Source organism: Didymella exigua (genome assembly GCF_010094145.1).
Source record: "Didymella exigua CBS 183.55 unplaced genomic scaffold M421scaffold_19, whole genome shotgun sequence".
NCBI lineage: Eukaryota > Fungi > Ascomycota > Dothideomycetes > Pleosporales > Didymellaceae > Didymella > Didymella exigua.
Genome location: NW_022984793.1, coordinates 101,478 through 129,063, shown reverse-complemented (window position 1 = coordinate 129,063; position 27,586 = coordinate 101,478). Strand labels below are relative to the sequence as shown.

General features: G+C 50.8%; 12 protein-coding genes and 1 non-coding gene across 13 annotated transcripts; 5 read left to right on the top strand and 8 right to left on the bottom strand.

The window, feature by feature from the left end:
* Positions 1-1,356: 1,356 nt before the first annotated feature.
* On the top strand, positions 1,357-2,211 carry M421DRAFT_66523 (uncharacterized protein; the record flags this gene model as incomplete). Its single annotated transcript, XM_033596330.1, has 1 exon — positions 1,357-2,211. The coding sequence occupies one exon, from the start codon at positions 1,357-1,359 to the stop codon at positions 2,209-2,211; it is 855 nt and encodes a 284-aa protein (XP_033447181.1).
* A 47-nt stretch (positions 2,212-2,258) lies between these two features.
* On the bottom strand, positions 2,259-3,557 carry M421DRAFT_394585 (ADP-ribosylglycohydrolase; the record flags this gene model as incomplete). Its single annotated transcript, XM_033590069.1, has 2 exons — positions 2,259-3,207; positions 3,370-3,557. The coding sequence occupies 2 exons, from the start codon at positions 3,555-3,557 to the stop codon at positions 2,328-2,330; spliced, it is 1,068 nt and encodes a 355-aa protein (XP_033447180.1). The 3' UTR covers positions 2,259-2,327.
* A 2,509-nt stretch (positions 3,558-6,066) lies between these two features.
* Positions 6,067-8,002, bottom strand: M421DRAFT_66578 (GMC oxidoreductase; the record flags this gene model as incomplete). Its single annotated transcript, XM_033596334.1, has 3 exons — positions 6,067-6,667; positions 6,719-7,883; positions 7,942-8,002. 3 exons carry the CDS (start codon positions 8,000-8,002, stop codon positions 6,067-6,069), a joined length of 1,827 nt encoding a protein of 608 aa, XP_033447179.1.
* Positions 8,003-10,921: 2,919 nt separating this feature from the next.
* On the bottom strand, positions 10,922-14,568 carry M421DRAFT_422165 (chromosome transmission fidelity protein 18). Its single transcript, XM_033593076.1, has 3 exons — positions 14,079-14,568; positions 12,052-14,031; positions 10,922-12,001 (listed from the first exon to the last, which is right to left on the bottom strand). Exons 1-3 carry the CDS (start codon positions 14,308-14,310, stop codon positions 10,989-10,991), a joined length of 3,225 nt encoding a protein of 1,074 aa, XP_033447178.1. The 5' UTR covers positions 14,311-14,568; the 3' UTR covers positions 10,922-10,988.
* A 199-nt stretch (positions 14,569-14,767) lies between these two features.
* Positions 14,768-14,839, top strand: M421DRAFT_t89. Its single transcript has one exon. It is a non-coding gene; the product is annotated as a tRNA-Met (tRNA).
* Positions 14,840-15,149: 310 nt separating this feature from the next.
* Positions 15,150-15,943, top strand: M421DRAFT_187001 (uncharacterized protein). The gene is made up of 2 exons (XM_033587951.1): positions 15,150-15,426; positions 15,476-15,943. Exons 1-2 carry the CDS (start codon positions 15,366-15,368, stop codon positions 15,874-15,876), a joined length of 462 nt encoding a protein of 153 aa, XP_033447177.1. The 5' UTR covers positions 15,150-15,365; the 3' UTR covers positions 15,877-15,943.
* Positions 15,944-15,958: 15 nt separating this feature from the next.
* M421DRAFT_186994 (uncharacterized protein) lies at positions 15,959-16,805 on the bottom strand. The gene has a single exon (XM_033587949.1). It carries the CDS (start codon positions 16,523-16,525, stop codon positions 16,010-16,012), a length of 516 nt encoding a protein of 171 aa, XP_033447176.1. The 5' UTR covers positions 16,526-16,805; the 3' UTR covers positions 15,959-16,009.
* Positions 16,806-18,787: 1,982 nt separating this feature from the next.
* On the bottom strand, positions 18,788-20,041 carry M421DRAFT_66351 (uncharacterized protein; the record flags this gene model as incomplete). Its single annotated transcript, XM_033596317.1, has 1 exon — positions 18,788-20,041. The coding sequence occupies one exon, from the start codon at positions 20,039-20,041 to the stop codon at positions 18,788-18,790; it is 1,254 nt and encodes a 417-aa protein (XP_033447175.1).
* A 550-nt stretch (positions 20,042-20,591) lies between these two features.
* On the bottom strand, positions 20,592-22,068 carry M421DRAFT_394567 (uncharacterized protein; the record flags this gene model as incomplete). The annotated part of the gene is made up of 1 exon (XM_033590068.1): positions 20,592-22,068. One exon carries the CDS (start codon positions 22,066-22,068, stop codon positions 20,851-20,853), a length of 1,218 nt encoding a protein of 405 aa, XP_033447174.1. The 3' UTR covers positions 20,592-20,850.
* Positions 22,069-22,772: 704 nt separating this feature from the next.
* M421DRAFT_394557 (uncharacterized protein) lies at positions 22,773-23,623 on the bottom strand. Its single transcript, XM_033590067.1, has 2 exons — positions 23,559-23,623; positions 22,773-23,495 (listed from the first exon to the last, which is right to left on the bottom strand). The coding sequence occupies exon 2, from the start codon at positions 23,215-23,217 to the stop codon at positions 22,939-22,941; it is 279 nt and encodes a 92-aa protein (XP_033447173.1). The 5' UTR covers positions 23,218-23,495; positions 23,559-23,623; the 3' UTR covers positions 22,773-22,938.
* On the bottom strand, positions 23,311-23,831 carry M421DRAFT_394551 (uncharacterized protein; the record flags this gene model as incomplete). Its single annotated transcript, XM_033590066.1, has 2 exons — positions 23,559-23,831; positions 23,311-23,528 (listed from the first exon to the last, which is right to left on the bottom strand). The coding sequence occupies exons 1-2, from the start codon at positions 23,659-23,661 to the stop codon at positions 23,311-23,313; spliced, it is 321 nt and encodes a 106-aa protein (XP_033447172.1). The 5' UTR covers positions 23,662-23,831.
* A 1,028-nt stretch (positions 23,832-24,859) lies between these two features.
* Positions 24,860-26,322, top strand: M421DRAFT_66348 (uncharacterized protein; the record flags this gene model as incomplete). Its single annotated transcript, XM_033596315.1, has 4 exons — positions 24,860-25,320; positions 25,373-25,460; positions 25,509-25,623; positions 25,670-26,322. 4 exons carry the CDS (start codon positions 24,860-24,862, stop codon positions 26,320-26,322), a joined length of 1,317 nt encoding a protein of 438 aa, XP_033447171.1.
* Positions 26,323-26,610: 288 nt separating this feature from the next.
* On the top strand, positions 26,611-27,019 carry M421DRAFT_186924 (uncharacterized protein). The gene has a single exon (XM_033587948.1). The coding sequence runs from the start codon at positions 26,680-26,682 to the stop codon at positions 26,938-26,940; it is 261 nt and encodes an 86-aa protein (XP_033447170.1). The 5' UTR covers positions 26,611-26,679; the 3' UTR covers positions 26,941-27,019.
* Positions 27,020-27,586: the final 567 nt, after the last annotated feature.

Sequence of the window (27,586 nt, the reverse complement as noted above, 5' to 3'; positions counted from 1 at the left end):
GGGCAGACAATTACACGTACCGTGACGGCAAATCTGTTGAATCTCCCCATCCGAGCTGTGTCTACGCAAGCGCCACTCACAAAAGTAGACAGCCAGCAGACTGAAGAAGTACTCACTCGGTCTACACGTGTCGGAAGATACTGGGCACCTTTCGTTCGCCGGTAGTTCCGCAAGCAGACGAGATCTTTAGAAACTGTACATATTGCGACAACACTACATCAACGTAGCGAGATGCGACGATGTACGCCTCTTGTATCTGCTAGGTCCTTGTGACGTCTTGGGGCTAAGTCGCGAGCCTAGAATTGAACAATAATTGCCTGGGCGCTTTCCTTTGCAATGATTTCTGTCCGCATACCTGTAGTTGCTAAAAGCCGTGTCAACTCACAATCCTCGTGCAAATTATGGGAAGTAGGTCGATAGTAGGTAGGTCCTATATGCTGGAAGACTCGACTTTACCTAGTCGCCAATTTTTCTCGCAGCCAGCGCTACGGGAGGACCAAATGCACCTTAGCGTCGTCTTTTCTTCAGCCTGGTTTTGCACCCTTATGAACAAGGTCTCTTAGTCGTCGCCATAGGCCCGAGAACCCCGAGCGGCTGGATCAACAAAAGTGTCACTTTTCGCCCCTCAAGGCAGCGATCTCAAAGCGAACAAGTCTTGGCTCGAACCGCCGCTGAGGCCTTCTCGCAGAATTCCGCAACCTACAGAGTTCGTCTCCTGACGGAAGAATGTTATGGGGATGATGAAGACGGCTCGGTCCGCGGCACGGCACGCTGGAAGGCGCTGAAGTCAGCCCACCACCGCACAAGCGGCTTTTTCAGGCTGCAGATTAGTATTTACCACAAAGCCGTAGTTGCGTCACGCAGCCCTAATATGCTCACACAGAGCTTCAGGTAAGGTGCAGGTACTAGACCTGAACGGAGACTTTGCTCGGATGTCGGCTCGGTCTTACTGCGTGGTGGCTAGTGCCGGAAGTGTCACACCCTTGTTCTTGAAGACCTGAGCCGCTTTTTATCGAGTGGCAGCATGTCTGGCCGCCGATAGTCTGTCCGCGTCTTATTTTGATGACCCGAGACGTCGCGAAGCAGCCGGCCTGGCATTCGCTTTTACCTACTTGGTGTAATTATGGAAGACCTGGAAAAACTCGAACTAAAATCATCGATCGGCAATCTGCCACTAGCCATCGGAAAAGTCGTACGGCACGGGCAAAGCCAGCCGGATACGGTATTGATACTCCACACAGCCGTTCTAGACCCAGAATCTGCTTACCTTTATATGTGCACACTCACCATTGTTACTGGATATCATCTTTCATCAACATTTTGCACTTAGTGTCGGATGAGATACCTGACGCCATCATGGTACAATACGCGAACTTCCTCTTTCCTCTCTACGTTTATCCTATCAACAATTCTTGGGAACCGTTGACCTCGGCAGCGGCGCAGTATCCCGACGTCACATTCACGGCGGTCATCAACCCTTCGACTGGGCCCGACTCAGATGCGAACGGGTGCCCGAATAAGGACTATGTCGAGGCTATCGCGTCATTGAACGAAATACCCAACATCCAGACAATGGGTTACGTACACACTGCAAACAGGTGGGACTGCGGTATGTCCGACACAGATATCTGTTTCTGCACTGCACCAGCAGCGGATGTCAAGGCGAACATCACAACGTACGCCAACTGGGCTACCAAGGGGTGCGCCGGATGGAGCACGATCAATCCAGATATTCACATCGACAGCATCTTCATCGATGAAGCACCAGGCGAGGATGGAGGCAATTGCCTCAGCTACATGACTGATCTGACGGCCCACGCCAAGACGGCATTGACGACCGCCACGGGTGGCGAGGTCTTGTTCAATGCGGGCGCAGCCACCGAACTATCCTACTTCGATGTTGCGGACGCCGTTATCCTGTTCGAGGCCGACCAGACCGCTTACGAGAATATTCCGGACATTGGCATCAGGAACGGTAACGGGAAGTATGCATCAAAGTCTTCGATCATTATCCATGGGGCCAGCAACGCTACCAACATCATTCAGAGGGACACCAGTACCATTTTGGGACTTGACAGGGATGCGTTTCACAGCCTGTTCTATACAGACCGTTCAACCGACCAGTATGCATACTTCCCTTATAACTGGGCTGAGATCATCAAGGAGGTCAATGTGGTTGCGCAAGCTAACAAAGCTATCCTGGGAGCATAACCTGTACCAAACACGACGCAGTGCGATGTAAACGTATATACGTACACAACGCGAGATTTCAATGCGACACAACGAGCACTTCAAAGTGCTTCTCCCTGTCGACTAGATGCTATCGGTCAGATACGCTTCTTTTGAAGCTTCTTGCGGCCGTCAGGTGCCTCGTCCCTCTCGCTCAGCAACGTTCCATGACCGACCCCTGCCGCAACGGTCAGTCGCTCAACCTTGGTCATCAGCCTCTGTTTGTGCGCCAAGCCTGATCTCCAATGCAATGGTGAGTTTGCATATCCGAGATATGCACCAAGAAGCGCACCAGTAGCCGCTCCGTTGGTGTCAGCGTCGTCACCCTCCATGATGAGTTGAACGATGGAATTTTCGAAAAGTTCGGCCTCTTCTATCATACCTACAGCTATAGATATCCTTAAGATACGTCTTATTACGAGTCGAAGTGCTAGTATGACTGATCCGAGGCACTTGTATACGTAGCCCATCTTCATCTGATCGTCCAGCTGCAATGTTTCTAGTGTTTGTGCATACACGTGCATCGCGAACTCTTGACGGTCCAAGTGCTTTCTGATCTGGCTCTCAGTCAAACCAGCAGACGGATCCGGGTTCATGATGTCGTACTGCTTTCGCACCCACTTATATGCGCGCTCAACCGCCGCGTCCATATCTTGCTCGGTCTGGGTCTGGCCGCACAACAACTGACGTATCAAACCAACAGAGATGCAGCATGCCACAACACATCTAGGATCCACATGCATCGTCCGCCCTACGTCGACGCTGAGACGCCATGTCTGCTCTTCAGTCAAATTGACCCCAATGACACCGACAGGATGCGTGCGCATGAGGCTTCCATTCGGCGCTGCTACGCGACCCCCCTTGATCCATCGGCCGGTAGCGCACTTAAAAGGGTCCTGCAGGAATTGTTTGCTTCCTGAAACAGCTCCAACATTGACGCCAATGTCGAAGGCAGGGCGATCAAGCGCAGGAAGGCCTCTGTCTACCCAGATCTTCAATCGCTCCGCGAAGTCCTGCGCCAGATCGGATTCGGCGTTCTTCGTGCGATTGTGCAAGAATACAAGTAGGATTAGAAGAGCCTGGTCGGTATCGTCCGTTCATCCGCAGGGCTCGAATTGCAGGCGGTGGGCATCTGGGTACGGCTCCGTCCGTGGTTCCAAGAGGGTGAACTCTCGGGTAGGATATGCTATTTCACATCTGGACTCGGACAAGAACTCGGTGTAGAGACCGATCGTATCCCCTAGGGCTGAGCCAATTATGCAGCCGAAAATCTTTTCGGCTGTTGTGGCAGCCTTGAAGGGATGTTCGGGGCCGAATGAATGCGACATCTCTAGGTGCTGAAAATGATGATGGAATATGGGAAATGGGGTATTAAGGGATGGATTATACTGGATTGATCTTGCTTAAGCTGAGGACTAGGCAGACACATCAGATCGGTACTGGACGCATGATGCGTTGTAAGCGCTTTAGATTGGTGTGGCTGTGCAGCGTGTCCAACAGACCGTAACGGTAACGACGGTTGCCAATCGTGACGATTACGGACGGACTCTTCTTAGTGCTATTACGTAGCAACAGTTTAAAGTAAAGTAATTTTACTGCAGTTACAGTACTATTATAACTGCGTGAGCAGTGTCAGTCGGAGACTGTGATCAATGATTGTATTGCTATCTGTTGTCGTGTTGTGTGTTGTTCTGTTACAGAAGCTCTCAGCTCTCCGGTAAGCGCACTTACCCACCAGCAGTACCTGCTACAATAGGATATCATGCGATCTAAGCCACGTGGTTACAACTATAGATAGTGAATTCCCTGACAAAGTAAGATCCAGCCAAGCCTCTATCTAATTGGACTGGAGAGGGGATGAAGGTAAGTCCTCGGTGAAGCTCGGTCAAGTCTATCCCTGAGTCCTGACCTACCCAGCTCCCTGTCGCAAGTTTCTCTACATATTCTAGTTACATTCCTTTACCTGTCTACTGTCAGTAGTACTATTGCTCCTCTAATTACGCGGTAGCACAGTAAAGTTCAACCGTACCAATTACGTGACTTTACTACAGACTGAAGTACCGTCTGCTGTACGGTTCGTTAGACGCGCTGTGGCTGTGCCAGATATGCATCTGCAGGTTGCCACATCTCTCCTCTCCATTATACCCAATCTCAAACTACATATAGACCGTAGGAATATCCAAACACAAAGGCGACGATTCAGTCGTTGTGCAGACGACGACCGGAAGGGGCGGGCGGACGCACCTTTTCTACGCTTCATCGAGCGTACCTCTTCCTCCTTTCCCGGAACATGTACGACGTCTTGCGCGATGATTCAGGAGCTTACGTGTCTTCAATTCGTGTATGGATTTTTCCATCAGCGCAGACCTGTAAGCACGCTCACTCCATGCCCGAAAGGTGGCCGCCGAGCCTCGCACTTTTATAAGCTCTAGACGCACCGCCGACTTCGTAACTTCTAATAAAATCACCATAATCCGTTTACATAAGACATTTGCTCTTATTAATAGGGATCTAGAGTGCAAAAAGGCTGCGGTTGCGTATTTGCGTGCTCATCCCGTCTCTAGTCATGTGCCTAGCATTAACAATGTCACGGGCAGAAGAGGCCTACTTAACAGGCCTACTTTGAGGTACTAATGTATGGAAATTTTGCCTCCTTTTTGGCTGTTACAAACAACGTTGACAAATAGACAGCACAATTGAATTGAATACGGCAAGGACCGAACCCAAAATCTACCACCGTAAACGCTTAGCAATCCCGAAGCAATAGATCCGGCGCAGCAGGATCCGTCCCATGGTTGCCGTAGCTGGGCGTCTTACCATTAGACCACGTGCCCTTTCTGTTTGATGAAGTGATTAAGTAGGAAACGCCTTGATCTCGATTGACTACCAGCAGTCTCATAGCAGACTTCTATCGTAAATGCATGAGTGGTCAAAACGTGGCAAAGAGACAACAATCATCGAGTGATGCAAAAAGCAAATAGGTATGGCATCCGTGGCCTTCACCACAACAATTTGCAAACGACCTCAGCTGGAGCAAAAGGATTACCTGGCACTACTCAAAATCATATCTTCCAACGGATATAATTCGTTTGAAATGTGATTTATTAAAATGTTTTCAATCTGTTTTTAACCTGGAAATAGCTATTTTATAAACTAGGGTCAATTTCCCGTTATGTTCGATTCATAGACGCTTTTATATTTACTATTTTCTCCAGACTTCCAGCTTCAAATAAGTTAACTATAGACTATTTCTAAATTAAACGCTTATGCTGAGCATTCTCCGCAGGTGGAACAAGCTCAGACGTTTTACCAATCAGACTACGAGACCTGTAGGTGATTGATGGAAGGTATCTGATATGCAAAAGATGTGTAAAGAAGATTGCTCACTGAGTCTGAGGCAGTAAGGTGACGGCGGTTGAAGGCAAAGCTGCGCAGCGGTCGAGCAGTGTTGTCGCGGCCTGGGGGAAAGGGCAGACAGCAAAGCATCTGAGACCGTATTGTGTGTGTGGAAGATGAGCTGACTTGAGGCCGATACTCTATCAGCGAAGTAACTAGTTCGAAGCTCTTGAACGGCGCCTTGTTGCTTCGCGGCAATGTGTGATACGGTACCAGTACGTGTTCGAAGTTTAGATTTTGAGCAACGCCCTACCGGTCGAATGTTGTAGTAGCATGCTATAATACCCTCAAGATGCATCCGCCTACAATAAAACAGTCAAGTGAGGATTTGTGACCCAAATCAGGCAAGTGGCGTCATGTGAAAGACATTGAACTCGCTTCATACTTGGCATGTACGCGGGCTCGAGAATGCAAAATATCTTGAGCTCTATATAGAAGCGCTCACGGAGTGCCAGCAGAGCTTAGCTCGGCAAGAATAATCTCTGCAGCCTTTTCACCAATCACCATTGCGGTGTTGTTGGTATTTGCTCCCACGTTCTCCGGGGGGACACTCAAATCCGCAATCTTGAGGCCAGTCACACCATGGACATTCAGCCTGGCATCAACAACACCATCCTGCTCCCTTGGTGCCATCTTGCATGTGCCCAATGAGTGCCACGTGGTGTTGACATTTTCACGCAGCCACTGCTCAATAGCGGCATCGTCTTCTTGCGAGTAGACGAGGTTCTGCACATTCGACAATGGCTCCTCGATCTCAGCGCAAGCAACCTTCGAACCCTCGGGGAACTTGGGATGACCAGCAGCCAATTCACCACGGTAGAACTTCGCGCGTCGCAGAATCTCACGCTGCATCTTGTACGCCCAGAGCTGCTTCTTCATATCGATGTCGTCCTTGTCATTAAAGTAGCCAACATCGAAGTCCAGAGGGTCCTCGATACCTTTGCCAGTAATATGCATGTGCCCGCGCGAGTACGGGTAGGCTGTGTAAGTACCGGTCGTGACGTACCGACCCTCGGGCACGGAGGATGGGTCACCAAGGAAGCTGTGACATGTCAATCAATTAGACTTGGGAATTTCGATTGAGGGTACTCACCACGACACAAGACCACACAGCATCAATGGCCGATTTGGTGCATTCTTGAAGTCGCGATCCCACGCCGTTCTGAACTCTGGGCCAAGGGCATCGACTTCCTCCTCGGTTGGGCGAAGCTTCGATGAGATGTCGATAGCGTTCCATCCGAGCATCTTGTCATTATTTTTCACCATCTCGGTCGCGTCCATACGCCCGCTCAAGATCCCATCGAGGGTCTGATCTGGGTCAAGGTTTGTTCTGTAGGGGTAGAGTAGGAGGTGGTGATCTTGGTAGTCCTTGCCGACACCAGGCAGTTCCTCGACGACTGGGACGCCAGCTCTCTCGAGGATCAACTTATCACCAAGACCCGAGCGTTCGAGGACTGGTGGTGTACCACACGCACCACAAGTCACGACGACAAGCTTGCGAGCTTTTACCGTCTGTACTGGGTGAGCAGTGAGCCCGATAACTGCCTGGAACTCTGGGTTCGGTGTGTATTCAACCCCAATGGCCTTCTTGTCATCGTCGAAGAGCACGCGTACTACTTTGGATTCAACAAGGATGTGCAGGTTTTTGTGCTGATTGTCCTCCAGCTTGGGATGGATGTACCTGTGGGCTGTGTCCTGACGCCTTCCCTCGGGAGAAACATATCGTTGCCACCTTTGGATGCCGTTGTTGGTGTCAAGGTTTTGTAGATCTTCGATCTCGGGATATCCCACCTCTCCAGCAGCTCTAATGAACTCATCCTCGGCCGTCTTTCCTCGGTAGCCACCATCTGAGACGTTAATAGGGCCGTTGTAGCCGTGGTGTGCCTTTTCGCCAGGCCCATGGTATGTCTCCAGCTTCTTCATTTGCTCGAGCATCTCATCAGCTGACCAGCCCTCTGCCTTCCATGAGTCAAAGTCTTCGCGCTGCGCTCTTGTGTACATCATGAAGTTAATGGACGAGCCGCCACCGAGAGTACCACCACATGGTACGATTGGCTCGCGGTCTGCAAGCTGCTTCGACTTATTTCCCTTGTAGAATAGTGCAGTCTTCTGTGTCGGCAGAAGGTTCTGCAGGTAGAAGGCTGGGTACACAACGCTGGCAACATCTTTGTTATTGGCACCACCTTCGATCACCAGGACAGAGAGGTCAGGGTGTGCCTCCGCCAGTCGACCGGCTATGATGCAGCCTGCTGTGCCACCTAAGATACTCAATTGGTGTCTGATGTTAATGAGGCATGTAGGGGTCACGTTACGTACCACCAGCGATGATAATATCTACCTCATCGATACCATCGGCTAACTTGTTCTGGAGACCCATCTTGATATTGTATTTCTCTTATTGTACGATTCGAAAGAACAGGTGCGCTCGGGTTTATGCACAACAGCTGGCAGCGTGACATCTTAAGTATGCGTGCCGCCTCATCTGTAGTTAGTCTCCACATAGCTTGGGGGCCTTCAAACTAGGTAACAGGAAATGTGCAGGTGGCAAACCAAGCCCGCGGTTCATCGACCGCGTCAAACCAGTCGAATCGGTCAAAAAGGCCAACTAACACAACACCGAATTAACGGGCTCGCTTCAGAATGGTGATACTAGCTCGACGCGTGGTGGTCTACCAATGGCAAGTTCGCCGAGCTTCACCACCTGGGCAGACTTAAAATCACCCCGCATTGCGGCTATCGGGGTGCTCAACTCTAGCTGGTTGTAGTCTGGTGTCTGGGGCCCGCTACGGTCTCTTGCCGTGAGGACGTGCACATGGCCGATTTAGTGGCTTGTAGCGCCCATCTTAGTCGGTATGATGAAAGCGCCCCCTTCATTCTGTGGTTGCAACAATTCTGGCACACCTCTCAGGACTCGAGTCGACACTTCCTCTTAACCGACATACCAAACGAGGCATCTTTTCCTCGGCGATAGGGAACTGCAAGGGTCTGAAGATCTCAATCAAGTTCAGGCGCCTCGATTGCCCTGCATGCGGGCGTTCTTCGGCACTACACTTGCACTGCTACCCTGCCCCTCAGGTTCCAGGCTTGCGGGGTCTCGCACGTCGCCTCTCTGGCGAGAAGAGTCTAACACGACTGCTGCACGCCTTCAAACGTAATCAGGTACTTGCACTGTATTGTTAAAAGATTCTAAGCTAGCTTATCACGCATGAGCAGTTGTTACGCACTTCACGTCTGATGAGCCATTCGAAGTGGACCTTGTGAATCTACCTACTGGCACCTCAGAACGTCGAGATATTTGTCCATTTTGGATTGCCCAACGGCTGTATCGTTTCTGACTAACACTCATTCACGTCTTGAGTGGATATCAGCACCAGGAATCATCCTCGACCTCAATTCCTGCAACAGCCGCTACAGATCAATAGTCAAGGTTGAGCCTTGCTCATGATCCGTGAAGTGCGGTCCCTAGTGCCCACATATACACCCACAAAGTCTAATTCTCTATAGGCACGAAAGTTTCCGTTTGAAAGGGTTCAGTGCCTCTTCGCTTTATAAATTACGTATATCACTCACTCCTATCCCTGTATGCTCATCAACTAGCGGCCGTATCAAAACTTGCCCGGTTTCGTCATACACCCTCCGTCGCTCGGCATACCCCGCTCACGCGCAATCCAGTAACCCTCGTACGAACAAACTGATCAGTACATCTTCCTAAGCGCTGCTAGCGAAGAGCAACGTCGAACACTTCTTGCACCTTGCTTTGGGTCCCGGGTGTATTCAATCAGGGGCGGTATAAGGGGATGGTAAGGCCTCGACAAGTGCCAGAAAACAGAGGCATGATGACAAGATATGCGCTATTTGATATTCCAGAGGACCGACTGTCGACCCTAGTCACCATCGAATGGGAGTACCCAACCGCTTGGCATTGGGGGAACCTTGGGCCTCCGTCGTCCGAACATGCGACTGTCTTCTTCAAATATCCTAGATTTGAATTACTCAACAGTCTGGTGATTCCTTCATAGATCTCATCGCTAGCTACCGATTTATTGCGAACGTATAACGTATTCCACCACCGAGCCGGCCAACCCACCGAACCAACCACTTTTCCTTGGCACGATGAACTCAACAATTTCAAATCTCAATATTATTGCTATTAAATAGTGAACCTTCCTATGTTATGCTTGCATCAGATTTAGAAGATGTTTCTGTATCCTTTTTGCATGTTCGCGCGTTGTGCCTAGTCCTGCTACCGTGTCCACCGGGTTAATGCACGCACCGGGCCAATGCACGAATTCGGCACATCTCAACACTACAAAAATTATGCTATAGAGCCACCCACAATAATAATTGATAAGTATGTTTTTGGTAGAGGCATCTGTAGACCTATGCGATAATGTTTCTAGTTTTAAATTAATAATTTTGTGCAGCAACGCGGCCGCTGCGGGTGGTGTGAGTGCGAGGTGCAGGTGCAGGCACCTCTACTATAACACCACTCCGCGCGCACGCAGCATGCCTCTAAGGCTTCTGAGGCTTCTTCTGAGGCTTATTTGATACTTCGCGCTTACCTAGCTGAGGCAATTGTATAGTTTTGCTGCGTTGCGCTCTTGTTTCTTGCGCTCTTGTTTCTTGCGCTCTTGTTTCTTGCGCTCTTTTTCTGCCTCTTTTTCTGCCTCGGCCTTCTTCTGCCTTAGGTAAACCACGTGCCAATTATTTCTAGATCCTCCTGCAGTATTCTCTAACAATCTTTTGCTTAATTAAACGCCATCTTGAGCTTAGCTGAACGCGTCACGAACCTCTCAGCCTACGGTAGTGTTTGCGAACAGGCTCACCACCACGTACACTAAGCACTTCATCAGCCATATCTGCCACCTCGCACAGCTGGGGCGCGAATCCTCACATGTCAAGGTAAAGTATTTATTAGACAATTGTTCGCTCTTTAGTTGCTGTAAGCTTCTAGCAGTTTAGTCGTGTTTGAGCTTAAGAGGTGATTCCGTGGAGTCGATCAGAGAGCCTCTGGTGTTTAACGTTAAAAGCTGCAGCAGCGCGTCGCAGGCTCTTAAATTGACCAAGTGTATAGGCGTGAAGGACAAGATCAACTCTACCTTCTTCTTGAAAGACCATCGCGTGGTGTTGTTAAGATATTACGTGATAAGGAGAAAGTTGGTCGTGCCAAGGAAAAATAGCCGGCTCAGTGGGTTGGCCGGCTCGGTGGGTTGGCCGGCTCGGTGGTGGAATATGTTACTCATGATGTACTAATAAGACTCAGTAATGTTCAATTTAATCGTGAGAAAGGCCATCGCCGACAGCGGAATTTGTGTATGTGCTGAAACTGGATTATTTCGGACAGGCTAAACGTAACGTGCGACCTACAGTCCTCTGAACAAGTCATCAATCGTGATCGGTTTCCTCACCGCGTTGCTGAACCCTTCGTGAAAGCTGACCCAAATGCGGTCCTCGTCACCCTCCGGCTTCGTCTTCTTCCTGATCTCACCCTCAACGAGCGGCTTCTCCTTAATGACTCTGCCGAAGAAGTCGCGCTTGATCGCCTTCTTGTTAGCTTCAGCCAGCTTCTTCGCACTATCTTCTTCCGTCGCTTCCTGCACCACGACTTCCTCATGCTCTCGCCCGCCTCGCCGCTTGCGGTTCTCCATGTCGATGCGCGCAGACTCTTTCTTCCACTCCATTTCCAAGACGCTGCGGACTGCGTAGCGGACTTTGTCTTCTTTCTTGTCAGCAAGGGTTTCGAAAGAAGCCAGTATATCGAGAGCGGGCTCCATGCGGAACACAAAGCCGCCGGTGCGGTTCACGGAGTCTTCTATCTCGACTCTGCTGCGCTCGAAGCGCACGCCTGTTGCTGCCATAGCTTCGACCGCCTTCTTGACGAGCGCCTTCTCAGACGACTTGCGCACGGCAGCTGTAGCGCTAGACCTTGAGCCGGCTGGACCAGTGTTGACGATCACAGGCTTTACGTCTGGCGACAGCATGCGAAGTGTGTAGGGTATGAGTTCTGTGACCATCTCCTCTGGACTTCTGAACAGCCTCGTCAGAGGCACGCTCAGCGACGATTGCAGGCCCATTAGCTGTGCTCGACTGGCTTTTTGTGTCTCGGCTGCTGCAAAGCTTGCGCCTGGACCTGAGTAAAGCAGTGTTTGTGCGTCTGGATCTGCCGAGACCATCGAGCCTTCGCGGTGAGGGGAGGCGAAGAGGTGGTGGAAGGCAAGAATTGACTGTGACAAGTACGGGAACAGTTCCCATTCTTGCGAGCGGTGGACGGCAGAGGAGAGGATATCGTGGAAGTGGAGCCATTCGTAGGCGGCAGTCGGTTTGCTGAGCAGCGTGTCATCCTGGAAAGGCTTCTCAGGATAAGCCGTAAAGCAATCTAGACATTGTCAGGATCCGTCTGTCAGAGTAGATGAAGTATAAGCTTACCTGACACAATGCGGTCGCAGTCACCATTGGTATCAACCATCTCCCTAAGACGGTCCATTGCTCGCCGCTTCGCTCCTTCTGCGACACCAACGACTCCCGTCTTTGCTCGAGCGGCCGCAGTCCGCGTATCTGTGCCCTCAGCTTGCTTGGGAAATCCAGCTCCCTCTCTAAACACTCGATCCACAACATCCTTTGCTCCGCCTCGTCCCAAACTACGAGCTGCTCCACCACCGTGCTTCAGGTCGTTGGTAATGTTGTCCTCAATCCACTTCTTTGTCAAGTGCGGCCTCTCCTTCGACCTGAAATCGTGTGAGGACTTCAGCCGCCCAGCGACCCACTCAGCCATGACCATGACTCCACGGATGTCACCTTCGCCGGTGCCACTGCCTGTGCCACCCTCCTTCTTGGTGCTGACGCCCCATGTCGCTTCGCAGAGGCGACGCACGCCATCGGAGTCGCACTGAAAGCCCTCCTTAGTAAAGACGTCCTGCATGCGAGTAACGACCATGTTCATCGCAGGCTGACGGATGCGCACAATCTCGGAGAAGGACGATTGTCGCAACGGCTTCAGTGAAGGGTGGTATAGATCATTGCAGATTAGGATGAGCGGTCTCAGCAGTCTGAACCTGTCGCCCTTTCTCTTCTTGGAAGATGTGGACACTTGCTGGCCAACCATGTCCGAGTTCTTCTCATCAAGATTGATCAAATCAATGAGCGCCTTGATGAAGCCGCCTTCGCCGCCACCACCGCTGCTGCTACCACCAACCACACCATCGACTTCGTCAATCACTACGCAGACTGGCTTGCCAGCTTTGCGTACTTTGCCATTTGCAGTATTTGAGCTGATACCACGGACGTTTTCAGTTCCGACCATGTCTCGAATGCGGCCTTTAACAATGTCTCGGCTTCGCTCGTCTGATGCGTTGATCTCTTGGACCTCGTACCCAGCTTGTCGTGCACATACGTGAGCTAATGTAGTCTTGCCCAGGCCTGGTGGTCCAGTCAAAAGCAATATTTTGCGATGTCTCTGCTCGTCCTCGTTGAAGTCTTTCTTCGCGCTCTTTAGCTTGACTTTGACAGCACCAGGGAAGACGATGGGATCCCAGGCCTTCAGCCATCGTAGTACCGATCGATGTGTACGCTCGTCTCCAACCAGGTCTGTGAATTTCTTCGCCCGGTACTTCTCCGTCCACATCAGTGTGCGATCACTTTTGCCGCTAGCGTTCGCTGGTTGCTCGATCGACTGATGGGCAAGATTCTCGAATGCTTGCGCTCGGCTAGCTAACCTCGCTGTGTCCTCTGCTCTGGCCTCATCCATCAACGAGTGAATGTCAATGCCATAGTAGCTTGTTCTTGCCTTGCCCACCACAGCCTCAGATCTCGCAGCGATCAGCTCTTCGAAAGACATTGCCTCCTTTCTTGCCCTCTTCAATATGTTGATTGACTTTCCAGCAGCATTTCGTGCTATCGTGCCCGTCATGGGTCGCGCAGACGTAGGTGCGCTGTGCAGCGGCAAACGCTTGATTTGTGGTCTCGACTCGAAATACTCGTCGAGCGCTTCGACAGGTACATCTTCTGCATCGGCGATCTCGTCCTGGCTCGCAGGTGGTGTGTAGTTTGCGACCTCTCCTGGCGCTGAAGGCAGCTCCCTGATACTATTGACTGCTATTCTCTTCAGCGAATGCTCTTTCAACGCAGCAATGTCCTCTTCGTCATCTGAATCGTCCAGGAAAGCACCAACTGTGCGAGCGACCTGCTTGCTCGACACATCTTTGAGTGGGCTGCGTGCATCGATAGACCACTTCCTCTTCTTTGGTGTCGAAACCTGAGGCATCGAGGAGCTCGGCGGGTACGCGACTGGCGATGAGATGGGAGGCATGGCGAAAGTTGGAGGCGAGGATGGGACCAGTCGTCCGTCGATCGATGTTTCAGTACGTATGTGCTGTATGGGTCGCTGAGTCTGATGCTTCAAGGGCGTGTCTGAGGAGATCAGCACGGATGGTTGCGCAGTATTGCGTATGAAGTACCAAAGCTGTGCTCTCCTTCGCTTTTGAAGATGTCTGCAAGCTTCCAAGCGCGGTGCTGTATGACCACGCCCCCTTGATACTTCTTGACCTTATCTTCTTCTATGCACGCTTGCAATGCCTCGATATCGTCAGAGTGGGAGATGGAATTAGGCGCGTCTTGTGGTTGGTCGTACTCGGAGTAAAGAAGGGCAGGATCGAAGGAAGAAGAAATGCCTGCTGAGTAACTACTCATCGATTCGTGGGTATACGCTATGCGAAAGCAAAGAACGGCGGTGACGGCGAGCAAATGGAGTTTCGGCGCGTCGACGCGTTCTAGCGCGCTCTCTAAATACGCTAGTTGTTCCCATGCACCTTGAACTGCTCGCAGCAAACATTCTCAATCATCCTCGGCGTGAGTCCCTAGTGCTTCTTCATCGAATTGTCTACTTCCTGTAGATGCCTTTTCGCAGTTTTTGGCGTAGCCCAACGCAACGGTCAAATTTCGCGGCGGCGAGATCCCATTATCTCTGGCCCCGCACGCGAGAGATGGGGAAGTCGCAATCATTGCTCCCACCACAACTTCGAAGATCGTACGAGTGAGTGGGGCAGATGGGCAACGTCGTGATAGAAAGAGTCATGGGGAATGCTCGGGTATGCTCACTCACGATACAAGTGTTCGAACTGAAAATGGACTCATCTAAAACAGGAAGAGCTGAGTGGCGCAGCGGAAGCGCGCCGGGCTCATAACCCGGAGGACACTGGATCGAAACCAGTCTCAGCTAATACCTTTTTTGCTTTTTCTTTCTTTTTATTAGCGTTTAAACTTTCCTCGGAGCTACAAGTAATTAGAGTATGTACTCTTTTAGCGCTTGCAATTCGATTTCTTGTCTTAGACTTTCAGTTAGTTTCCCTGATGCTGCCTTTCGCACGAAAGACTTGTCCTGGCTTCCCGTGACACTGCAGCGGAAAGCGTGTGTTGTGCAGCAACTTACAGCATTTAGAGACACCGCATCTGTCAGACATAACATGAGATAAGCACAGGGCAAGACACTCTGTGGATGCGTAGTGATTGTTTCAGAAAGCGCGCTATTCCTCGAGGAGCACAGTGCGCCCCAGTTGGCAGGTTGATCTGATGGGCTCATTGTGCCGAGGCGTGTCGCGGAGTTGGTGCGAATTGGAGTGATGATGTCATAACCAAGCATCTAATGACTTGACCACCAACAAATGCATACTCCTTTTGCTGAATTATAAGAACTACACAGAGCTTTGACAAATGAACGCGGAATCTGTTCGTACAGGTGCTTGTTCATGATGCCTATTGTGGGCACAACATCTCTCGCAAATTCGCTCCTCAGCCTAACTCTGGCACGTATGTACGAGCCAGCGAATACCAACTAGCTATCTCACCGGTCAAACAGCTATCATCGCTGGTGCTAATAGCGGTATTGGTCCATCGATTGCAGTTGCTCTTGCAAAGCAGGGCGCTGCTGTCCTCCTCGCCTGCCGCAATGCTGATCGCGGGGCAGCAGCGGCCGATCATATCATCGTTCAGTGCGATGGAAAGAAGCAAAGCGATGGTGAGCTGTATCATCCTCGATTTCGGCGACCTCTCAAGCGTACGGAAGATGGGACGCAGATCGACATGCTGGTGCACAACGCTGGGATCGACGCACCGCCCCACCGGGAGTTGAATAGAGACCAAAGAAGGCCTGGACATCCTGTACACAACCAACTTCTTAGGCAGCTCTCTGGTAACGCACCTTCTCGGATCATCATTGGATTAGACGGCCACAATAGTATTGACCAGCTCGACGGATAGTCATTCTGCCGCCGCACATTTTCTCCACGAAGGAGTTCTTGGCAAAATGATGAACTCACCGGAGCCAGATATGATTGCGTCAATACTTGTGAAAGGTAAGGCAATACTCGGCATAGAAATCGAGAGCATTGTGTCAGCATGAGGCCCAAACAAATCGTAGCAGGTACTTTTCGCAGCCTTTCTGCAGAGACACTTTGATGCACATGCGAGCCCTGCCAGTAGCGGAGGGGCATGCAGGACAGCGCATTGCCTCACGTTTCACCTCGACGTCAACATTCGGGAAGTCTGGTGTCACCTGGCAGACGTGGTTCACGAGTACCTCGTTCGCTGTGCTGAAGACGACTGAACAATGGATTGTGGTGGATACAAATGAGGGTGCGAAGACGGGCGCCTGGCTTGCAACATGTAGCGACGAGACAGGAAACAGAAACCGAGGTGGCGCATTCTGGGAAAGAATAGAAAAGAGAACGAGTCTGGTTGACTTAGTGAACGAGCCAGACGAATAGAGAACCTGGGAAAGAGACGCTGAGGTTGAGTGGAGCGTTTGATGTTTGTCGGACATACCCGCCTTGCTCGCTTGCCCTGGTCTTCGGGACCATCCTGCGACTGATTTCTGAACAGATATGCGTCCCATCCATGTCATCTCCATGCACCGCAACGCAGCTGTCAACTGCGCCTCGAATTTGCAGCACGTTTTCGATGAACGGAGCAATTTATCTTCGACTTCTTCGGAACAACTTAATCAGGTCGCTACACTTTGGGAGAACGTTCCACGATCCTACGTCGTAGCGAACGCGGCATTGTTCACAATGACACCACAGGCTCCACGATGGGCTTGCAGGACGCTGTTGTTCCAAGTGGCTCCCACAATCTCTCATCAGCCCACGTGTTGACAGCGTCTCTCTTTCGGATACCGTGGTGCATAGCCAAGCCTCTGTGTATCAAGTTTCGGATCTTTCATCCCGCCAGCAGTCACACATGCGGGAGGTATCAGCCACTTCTTCACAATCGACGTCTATTCTCTGTTACCAGTACAATCACCACTTGTGCAAATTTGTGAAATAGACCGAGTACTCCGCGAAACTGCGGAGTTCATCGAGCAGTGGTACTGTACCCTTCGTTCAAAAATTGGCGGGTTCCAAAGACGGAGTGGGATGTGTGTAAAGGAAGCTTGGCGATGCTGCATGACGTTCGGTCAGCGCTCCTGTAGCAGTGCAGCGTGCGGCGGCTGATTAGCGCTAAATTCGGCAGTGGGCCGGCATCGCGTCTTGTTCTTTTTGACCGCTGTTATTTACGCCTCTTTTCCGGCAGAGCGGATTCGTAACGACCCTCCCAATTCTTCAAAGCTAGCTTTCAACTGAAAACTTCCAGTGCAGTTCTGTTCGTATAGGGTCAAAAGAAGCGTACACCAACCTCGAAATTGTTCTGACCGTGTTCGGCAAGTCACCCGATTGCAGCGCTACCGGCAAGCGAGAGTCCAAGCGAGCCAATAGCACGATGACGACATGTCACCAGAGAGAAGGGCGTATGAAGGAGATCAAGGCGGGCGTGAAAGTTGAGAACAAACAGACAACGTGGGTAAAGATCCATTTTGTGATCGCACTTGCTTACCCCGCATAGACTTGATAACATCCCTAGCCACTCCACAATAGCCCAGTTCATGAAATCTGGGCAAGCTGCATTCGGTAGCATTGACCCACAGATACCCCGGGACTGCAATAAAACCTCTGGCGAAGTGCAGAAGTGGATGCTAGATCGAGTTCGTGAGAGGCTGGCAGCTACCTCAGACCTATACCATGATGACATTTTCATCTTGCGATCTCTTCTCAAGCTCGAATACTCGGCCGATACGACGGGCTATCAATATCTAAAACTAGAGCTCTCAAGGCTGATGCGATCTAATCTCACATACGCTGTGGCCTTCATAAAGTCTGTCTGCGATGCCTCGACAAACGAAGTTCCGCGGAGCTTCAAAGATGATGTACTTCGCGATGTCGCACGCGGTCTTGGCGATGTCTGCATAGACATGCGTGAGCACGAGGCCATCAAGAGCCAACTGGCCACTCACGAGGAGAGCAAGGATGGGGACTCACCTGAGCCATGTCCGTTAGAGAAGCTCTCTGCAGCGCAGCTCGGCGAGTTCATGAAGCAGTTCTATGGCTGTGGTCTCTACAAGCCTGTTGAGTCAATGCTTACGAATCTGCGATCGGCGATGGATCACGCACTCACCATGGACCTTCATACCCTATATGTCCCATTTCTGCAAGATCTGATTGGACTCATGCTCATATATGGCATTCCTTTGACGAACACCATATACGGAGCGTTCTTTGAGAGTGTTCTCCTGAACTATCTCCAGCGCTTCGTTGGACAAGAACCTACGCAGAGGAACAGTGCGGAACACAACTCGTGGACACCGCGAGCTGCTGCTGCCTATGGCAGGCTCGAAGCTTTCGACCACTCTTATTTTCGCGATATTCTCGGTGAGCGATACGGCGTAGTGATTTCGCCTGCTTTAATGAAGCTGCAAGGCTCCATTTCGGTTCCACCACTAGCCCGCGATCGCTTTGACTCATTTACCACAACGGCAAACTCGGGGCAAAGGGCAGGAAGCACGGAGACACTGCTTACGTCAAGTGATGATAATATTGATCCTACACCCGCATTCTCGGCATCGCCATTAGCTATTTGATCCACATCATACGACCTGCACATTTGAGCCACACTAAGGCTACATGATGGAAAGGCCGGGTGCGAAGACATCAGGTTCAGGCCCGACGGTCGTCACTACGATCTAACTTTCTGCTTTTCAGTATTTCAGGACTGGTCAAAAATCTCAACAATACGATTGAATACAAAGCGCATTTCTATCGCACCTCCGGCTCCATGTCAGATCTCATCCTATGCATCTTCAGATGCCTACTTCAATGTGAGGAGCTGCATCGAGCAACTGAACGAGCAAAGCCACATTCTCCACATACCACTCCGTGCTAATCTGATCAGGCTGCTGGGCGAACCGGGCAGCCCGTGCGAGCGGACTACCATCGAAGGCAACGTGGCCTTCAACACACTCACGAAGTAGACAACGCGGATGATACGGGGTGGGCGGGCTTGCTGGAGTTGTCGGTACCTGGAAGCCCTCATGGACATATTGGTATAGCAGAGCTTCCATCTCCCCGCTAGATCGGTCGATTGCAGCAGACTGTGGCTGATACTTGGCATGTCCATCAGGTGTGGTCGTCATGATCTGTGGTGGCGGCTGCAGATGTTGCTGTACGGCCTTGGCAGCAGTCCGCTGCACCTGCATCTGTTCCGCCGCCTCTCGAGCCTCCCAACGAGCCTCTTCACAGGCTATTCGCTCTTCTACACTTGGCCCAACGCTGCGATCGGGTGGTGAACGCTTGGCGTCGGATTCCTTCCGCATGTGGTCAACATAAGCACGAACGATCGGACGATCGGTATGCGCCAAGGTGATCTGGGTGCGACCGATGTGCTCCAGGATCTGAGACAGATCATCTGGGAACATGAAATCTTCAGTGCGCCCTAGCGCGAACTGCACACAGCGTGTCAGGTCGCCAGCTTTGGTGTCTTCTGGAAGCTTCTTAACACCGATCATAAGATCACGCAGAGGAATGGATGGTGGTCGACGATACTCTTCAATGTGAGCATCTTCAGGTACAAAGCCGTCCATGGCGATGAGTGTAGGGTTCCATCCAAGCGGTGCCGTATGCTTTGCCTTTGTCCAGCCCATATTCCGTGGATAACTGCGCATCGTCTTGCGATACTCGTCCGTGATCGTCTTCTTTGCCTTCTCACGTTCATGGTCGTCCTTGAAGTTGCACTCGCGATGCTCTTCGAAGATCGCGAAGTGGACGTTAGCGGTGAGATGGTTACTTATGAAGCGCATGGCGATGGCCTTGTTTTTGAACCAGTTGGGCAAAAGCACGACGATCTCGACGAGGGTAAAGTTCAGCGACACTTTAGGGAGCGTATAGCAGTGACCTGGCAGGTTGCGCAGAAAGATCTTGTTCGCGTTAGGATGCGGGACTATGGCGTCGCCCGTGATTGTCGTGCGGATGGGGAGGTGTGAGAACGCTCCGGTACTCGGATACCCAGCTAGACCTATGGTGCTACGCGGGTCGGGATGACTGTTGTTGGCAGACATTGTGTTTCTGATCTTTCTAATACTGGAGAAGCTGAGGTTGTTTTCCGCGTTGAGTCGATTGATGATGATGGTGAGGCTATCTCTTCGGAGGCGACACTCGTTTTAATTGAAGCATACATATTGGTGAAAGACATTGCACTCGTAGAGTGAAATGCGTCTTGAGGAGACTCTAGATGGTCTATTAGCTATTGGTACTTCCATCTCATCACCCTTGGAGTGCCTTCCCTTCGAGTAGTATCTTGATAGCTGCAGAGAGTAGATGAGCAGCCGCCGCGGGTAGAAAGTCATCGATCAGGCATGAGCAAAGAATAACATGGAAAAGAGCGAAAACTGAGAGCTAAGCTTTGCATCAGATAATCGGATTCATCTGAAAGCTCGTATATTGCAATATACTGTTACATTCAAGTTAAAATACAGCCTGTCAAATTCCATTCTGAGTCGCTGTGAGGGCACATGAGAACTTAGCGAGATACGGGCACGCAGTCTGGTATAAGCGTCGTAAAAGACAAGTTTATTAGATCAGTCACCCTTAACTGGTAGTCTCTCTGTAGAAAGATGTATTTCTTGCAGTTTAAATCACTTGTTCAGCATATAACATGACCTTTTTCGACATTTATTCCCCTGATACTTCATTCATCACGCCAAATTGCTTTAAGAGCATTATAGCCATTTTCCAAATGAAGTAGCTTCATACTCTGGACAAATTCACTTCACATATGTATTATTGATATGTGTGTATGGAGCATATTATCTCGCCTGTCGTCAAATGCTCTACCAACACAGCTTCTTCTTCGAATTCCCGAGAGGATTCACTCGTCCATGTCCACGTCATTCAATTCTCCGTCAGATACGTCTTCATCATCTCCAGCGTCACCGTACTGCCGATATTCACACTCGGCATCTGTTTCTTCCATTTCAGCTCCATCGATATCGACGTACGATGCGGTCTTGGTCTTGATGCGCCCTGATCGCCGAGGTCCCTCCTTGTTCTTTTTCGTGTGCTTCGGCCCTTGGTAGGAATCGTCGTCTGTGTCCTCCTCGGAACTCATCTGGAAAAGAGTGTCTTTCTTGGCAGGTAACTGTGCCGTCGTGTTGCGCGTGGTTCGGGTCTGACGGAGAGTGCTCGCCGCGGTGCTCTTGCGTCGCTTAGCACGTTCGTCACGAGAGGACAGGCCGCGCTTGCGCTTTCTCGATTCAGTATCGTCGCTGATTTCATATGAATCGGCGTTACCATATCTGTAGTCTCTATTCACACGCCTTCGAGGCGCAATGCGGCCTGTCCCAGACCGAAGGCGTAATAGTGCTTGACCATCTGAATGACAAGCATTTGGGACCAGCGGACCACCTACACGTTCGAGAACGGTTTGGTAGTCTGTTGGGTAGTAAGACTCTACTTCTGGATGATCAACGCACCAGCTTACGCAACGCGTCAAGTCTAAAGCATCGTCACCCTCAGGCCAGAGTGCAACACCTTTGGCGAGGTCTGTGAACGGGATTGGGACAGCAGGTATGTTGAGACGATTTTGGAATATGACCGGTCGACGGAAGCCTGTGACGTTGATACTGTCAGGGTCGAACTTCTCCGGCTTCTGGACGTCTGCTTGTGCGCTGACAATCCATTGCCTCCAATTCTTATACCCGTGTTCTGCTTCGCTGCGTTTGCGCATCTGCCCACGAAACATCAGGTAAACAGAGTTAATGTCAATCTTTGGGGACAGGCCTCGGTACTTGTTGAAGAAGAGGGCGAGATCTTCAGATGCAGCGCCGTTCCAAATAATGCGGTCGGCGACATCCCAGCTTTTAATCGACTGTGGCAAGAATGCTGCAATCTCTGCGAGTGTAAAATTTCCGTCTGGGAAGTCGTGTGTGGGTGACGGGGCGTTGGAAAGCTTGCCGATGCCATATAATCTATGAGCAGCAGCTAGCTCAGGAAATGTCGGCGTCGATTTGTTCTTGTGCTTTCCCACCTGGTAAATTGGCTCGAAGAAGCCAGTAGGCAATTTGACATCACCATCTTCGAGGCACATAAAGCGAAGTGGGAAGTGGACCAGCTTTTCAGGTATGCTCCAAGGGTTACCTTGTCCGGTATACATCCTTGCCTGGGTCCGGTTGTGGCGATTCAAGATGGTGCGCTCATCTTGCAGAGCCTCCAACAAGATCACGCCTGGTTCAATGAGATCGTTGAGCCATTCAGTGCAATTTTCGAGCATTTTATAAAGCGCCTCACGAACATACGTATATTCCGGCTCTCCATAATGGTCCTCTACCGCCTCCCGCGCTGCATCCAGGAAGTTTAACACGTCTTCAGGTTTTGGGAGGAATTGGGACTGTATCATCTCAAGATATCGTGCTCAGAAACCGTTTGAAAAGGTTGTCAAGTTGTCAGGGTTGATTGTAGAAAATGTTTGGGTATGCTGGATCAGCGTTGAAATGTTCCTGGAGCACACGATGACAGTCTGGAGTTCAGAATAAGAGGGAAAGGTGTTGCCTTAAGTCGTATTCGGTATCATGACGAGGTTCAGCGTTCAAAGACAGTGAAATTCTCCTCGGGATTTGGAGATGTCCTTGCACAAAGGGGCTCTACTGTACCAGTCTCGTAACTGGCCATCAACAATGCGCATTGTCATACCTTCCTTTGTCTCGAAATGTGTCTCAGCTCCATTGTATGACCGATTTTTGATAAGCTGGAGACCGTGTTTGGCACGTTCCAGAGCATTCGAGCTAGGCAACTCACATTGCCGGTGTGTAGGTCCTGGATCGCGTTTTCCAGTCTTTCAACAGGATAGGTACAGCACAATTTTTCGATAGGAAAGGAGCGAGTCTGCTGCACTTCATCAAGGGCCGGAATGAAATCTTCTAAGTTCGAGTCACCCTCGATATCTCCAATCAATTTCTTGTTATTCAACAAGAACATCAGTGGGTAGATGGAAATCCTCGCATCTGGCGGTGGAACCCCAATAATATCCGCAGTCCCCTGTAACTACTGAGAGGCAGGCTAGCATGTTTTCAATGACGCGGAGCACGCCAGTACAGTCTATGGCAAATGTAAGACCTGTGCCTGACTTTAATGCCTTCTTGATCGCATCTATTGCGCCAAGCTCTTTCGCCATTTGTAGCTGTTCTTGCACAATGTCAACTGCAATGATCTGGCCAACGCCCATGTTTTTCGCTGCCATCACAGCCGTTAGACCGACACTAACATGACCAAATGCAACGACTGAGTCATCCGGCCCTGGTTTCGGTACGTTCAAAAATGGTCCAGTAACAGTCTAGAAGCCGCAACCAATCATTGCATAGGCAGCCAGTTGGTTGAGGACGCACTTCTCGTTGACCACGCTCATCTCAGCAAAGGAGGAGTGACCCGGATAACGGCTGCGTACGCTCTGACTTTCCTTTGTCCTGGCTGGTGTACTTCGATCGGTGAGGAGAACGGCGTTGTGATCGGCTGCGGCATCTGCATCACGAGGTTGCTCATAAACTACTGCGGCTTGCGGCTATTAAAGAAGTCAAGACTGACCATGATACTGGGTCTGGGATGTTGCTTGTATGAAATGTGAACCCTCACTGGGTGCCACAACGTGCTGAAAACGCCAGGGCATGGGGCTGTTGGGAGCAACCATATTGCCGGTCGGTCGGCTATCAGAATGTGAAGACCTTGTGGGGTAGCTCTATTCTTACGGCGCTTAATCCTGGCCCAAGAGGGCTATTTTTTGCTGTAAAGCTCACAGTGCTTCACATTCGGCGAGTATTCAGTCCTCATGCTAATGAAACTTAGCTGGGAGGCCGTGAGCATGTCACAGCTACCGCAGAAACGTGGCCGATGCAGGAATGAACGTAGCGCACACCTTATGTGTACCGACGTCTGGAGCATAAGCGAGAAGAATTACAAAGATATCTACGGCTGGAAAAACAGCAAACACAATGACAATTTCAAGCGCCGCGTTGTGGATGGCATGAGACTTCGATGGCAAAAAGTGCCCGCGTCATAAGCCAGACCATTCTTGTCCTAGCGCTACCCCGAACTGTTTCGCACCTTAGGAGACCCACCGTTCACGCAATTTTGAACTCCCCCGCGTGCTCGACACTCCACACGGTCTGCATCCCATGTCTATGTCAAATCCTACCCTTATAATATGACATGCTGACAGGGCCCAATGCTTCGATAGCAATACAAACCTGGGAATCTGCCTCTGCTCTACAATCGTTCCACCCCGTCGATCATGTATACTCAGCCTCCTCGTGCCAACAATTTCCTCCGCGCGGCAAGTCTCTCAAAGACTCTTCAATGCATCGCCTATCAGTGAATGATTACACGTTTATATATTCAAGGTCGCAAGGACAGTACGTGCCAGGCCCTTGTTACCTACCCCGCCCAAACAACATTTGCTCGTCCGTCAGTATCTAGTCGAGGCATACCTCAGAAGAGCGCACCAGCCACTGCAGGCTTCCCGCCAATTTGTCCCAGATACTAATTTTCCGGGAACGTTTCAGTGAGTGATACGAGATATCACTTGGCGATGATGACGTCTCTGCACCTGAGATCCGTGAGAGCACAAGAAATGCCACGCCTTACTAGGTCTAATACGGCAGGTCAAGACGACATCCACATATTATATCACTCAGTACCAATACTAGGCCATGCTATTCCGGCATTAGGGAAGCAGATAACACACCAACTCGCGCGACGACCTTGCATTCATGTCTAGTCGCGGCATAGAGCATCTGGCAAACTGCTAGCGGTGCGGAGCATATGACGATTGACAGTGTATAAAAGCGAGCTTCATGCGCCTATGAGTTGGGGTATCGCTAGCGCTCATCATGAAGGTCGTTCTCAACCTTGCTCTTGCTTCCCTTGTTGCTGGTGTTTCCATCCGTAGCCCTTCTGTAAATCTCTATGAAGGTACCAAGGTCTACCATGTCAAGACCGGCCGGCATGTAGCTGAAGTCCAGAAGAGACTTTCTGAGCTCTCTCATAACATTTGGGAGTCCGCCTCCGACCACATTGATGTCGCTGTCCCTCACCACGAGGTTGCCAGATTCGAAGCGCTGGGCCTGGACTCACGTGTTCTGCATGCAGACTTGGGATCTTCAATTGCTGCTGAGGCTCAAGTAAAGTCTACCTGGAAGAGGCAGGATAGCAACAGCAATGGCGACTGGTTTGATAGCTACCACCCATACGAGGATCACGTCGACTACTTCAAAGAGCTGCAAGAGTCTTTCCCCGAAAACTCAAACTGGACGAGTTCCGGTACTTCGTACGAAGGTCGTGATATCTATGGGTATGTTAACGGCACTGGCATTTTGTCAGTAGTTGCTAAAGGAACAATTCAGTATTCACATGTGGGGCAATGGCGGCCCTGGAAAGCCCGCTGTGCTCTGGCACGGCACTGTTCACGCCAGAGAGTGGATTGTTGCCCCTGTAAGCTTTGACTCAAGGCTGACCTTGACTTAAGCTGACCTCTTGCAGACTTTGGAGTACATTACCAAACAGCTCATCGACGGCTACAAAGCTGGTGACAACCTTACACAGACATTCCTGAACAACTATGACTTCTACATCTTCCCCATCGTCAATCCGGATGGTAAGTTAAGAATGCACTGTTAATTATCAGTCGCTGATTCGATCAGGTTTTGTGCACTCTCAAACAACTGATAGACTGTGGCGTAAGAACCGTCAGCCGCCTCCAGCAACTGCTGCCAACCAGACCTGTTATGGTCGTGATATCAACAGGAATTGGGAACACAATTGGGACGCCAACACTCGCGGCGCTTCAAAGAATGAATGTTCCCAGACCTACCGTGGTGAGCACCCTCGTGACACGCCAGAGAATGCCGCGATGGACGACTTCCTCCGCAATCTCCGTGACGCGCAGGGCATCAAACTCTACATCGATTGGCACAGCTATAGTCAGCTGATTCTGTGCCCCTTTGGTCACAATGAGTATCTTTACGCTCCAGAGCTTGGCAGATGGACACGTGCCGCCTCGTTGATGAGCCAGGAGATCGCACAAAACTCCTCGAACGCAACAACTTACACTTTCGGACCTAGCGGAGCTGTGCTTTACCCCACCACTGGAGTTGGTGTCGATCACGTTTACGCTGTCGGCCGCGCTGAATGGTCCTACACCATCGAGTTGCCGGACACTGGTGACTTTGGTTTCGTGCTGCCCCCGGAGCGCATCCGTCCGGCTGTCGAAGAATCCTGGGTGGGCCAGAAGGTTCTTTTGAACTTGTTGGACGAAGTATTCTTTGACGGAGAGGGACCAGCAATCTTTTACTGAGCTTGTTTACCTGCACACATTTACTGCCTCCAAGAGGCAAGGCGTCAGTCCAATGCAATTCATACTGCTGCGAAGCCATTCCTCCTGTACTTCCGGTGTTATTACCTGCAGTTTCATCCGCCACCGTTGTGGCTGAACGAAAAACGCATGCTTACACGACCCTCGCCGCTCATTACTCTATTCGCGCCGTCATGTGCAATGCGCAAGAGCGCTATGCTCGCTTTTGACGATCTAGGTTCAAACCCCATCAATCAATTCTGCAGACTGTCCTACCGTCGACGTCGTCTGTAAGGATCATCATCCTAGGTTCCCTCGTGTTGGACGGAATGCGCGAACGACTGCCAGGTAAAGGTGAGTATGAGTTGCTACCGAAGTCAGCTGCCCCAAGGCCCAGGGTCTATATCCGTGACCTTTTCCAACTTCACCACAGTCATCACTCTCCTCTTTATCACTCTCCTCTTCACCAGTCTCTACCCCACCCCAGGACAAGTACTGCCAGTCGCCTGCCATGATCTCAATTGCACCGCAATCGCAGCATACAACCCCTCCAGAAAACAGTCAACGAGACCCACCATCAGCCATGTGTGTGGCGTACCGAACCCCATGTCCTGCGCCTGAAGCTCAACTTTCAATTCGTCAGTGGCATTTCGCTCAGGCACTATAATTCTCATGCTGATGATATCATAGCAGAGCAGACCCGCGTACGCCAGATGAAGAGGGTAACAAGATACGAGTTGAGCCTTCGTTGAACGATGCGACCTGCTATACAGCCGAGCATTGGTCAAACATCGTGTGGGACCAGAAAATGGATTATCCCCTTTTTGGGTTGTCCATGGGTCTAAAAGAACTGCCCTCCGGCGTGGATGCTGGACCTCTTACAGCAATCATCAAGTGGTGCCGTGAGCAGGGTCGGTACGATACTATGCTGAGCGACGTCCCGAATCTACTAAAGGAGGCTAACATTGAGTCACTGATTGACCCGGGAGCTGGAAGTGTTTATTCGGTACACTGAGGCTATCAAGAAGGACCGTGGTAGAGTGCTGAGCGAGCAGTAGGTTTTGAAGGAGCAAAAGGAGGCCGGGACGGAGGCCGAGATGTCTGAAGCCCCAAAGGAGAAGAAGGTCAAGAAGAGGAAATTGGAACATTCCATAGTAGTTACGGATTCGATTGGAGTTTGTTTTTGTGTATTTTTGGTGGCATGGTCGTAGACGCCATAACAACATTCGGGTGCTGTGCGTACTGCCTTTCGTGATCTATGGCTTCA

What these genes read in the sequence shown, in the direction of transcription:
- M421DRAFT_394557 (XM_033590067.1), bottom strand. Translation starts at nt 23,217, where the DNA reads ATGGCAGCGAAAAACATGGGCGTTGGCCAGATCATTGCAGTTGACATT.
- M421DRAFT_186924 (XM_033587948.1), top strand. Translation starts at nt 26,680, where the DNA reads ATGAGTTGCTACCGAAGTCAGCTGCCCCAAGGCCCAGGGTCTATATCC.
- M421DRAFT_422165 (XM_033593076.1), bottom strand. Translation starts at nt 14,310, where the DNA reads ATGAGTAGTTACTCAGCAGGCATTTCTTCTTCCTTCGATCCTGCCCTT. An exon ending in CGAAGGAGAGCACAGCTTTG is followed by an intron (nt 14,032 to 14,078) that starts GTACTTCATACG and finishes TGATCTCCTCAG; the next exon opens with ACACGCCCTTGAAGCATCAG. An exon ending in CTGCGACCGCATTGTGTCAG is followed by an intron (nt 12,002 to 12,051) that starts GTAAGCTTATAC and finishes GACAATGTCTAG; the next exon opens with ATTGCTTTACGGCTTATCCT.
- M421DRAFT_186994 (XM_033587949.1), bottom strand. Translation starts at nt 16,525, where the DNA reads ATGGAGATGACATGGATGGGACGCATATCTGTTCAGAAATCAGTCGCA.
- M421DRAFT_187001 (XM_033587951.1), top strand. Translation starts at nt 15,366, where the DNA reads ATGATGCCTATTGTGGGCACAACATCTCTCGCAAATTCGCTCCTCAGC. An exon ending in CCTCAGCCTAACTCTGGCAC is followed by an intron (nt 15,427 to 15,475) that starts GTATGTACGAGC and finishes CCGGTCAAACAG; the next exon opens with CTATCATCGCTGGTGCTAAT.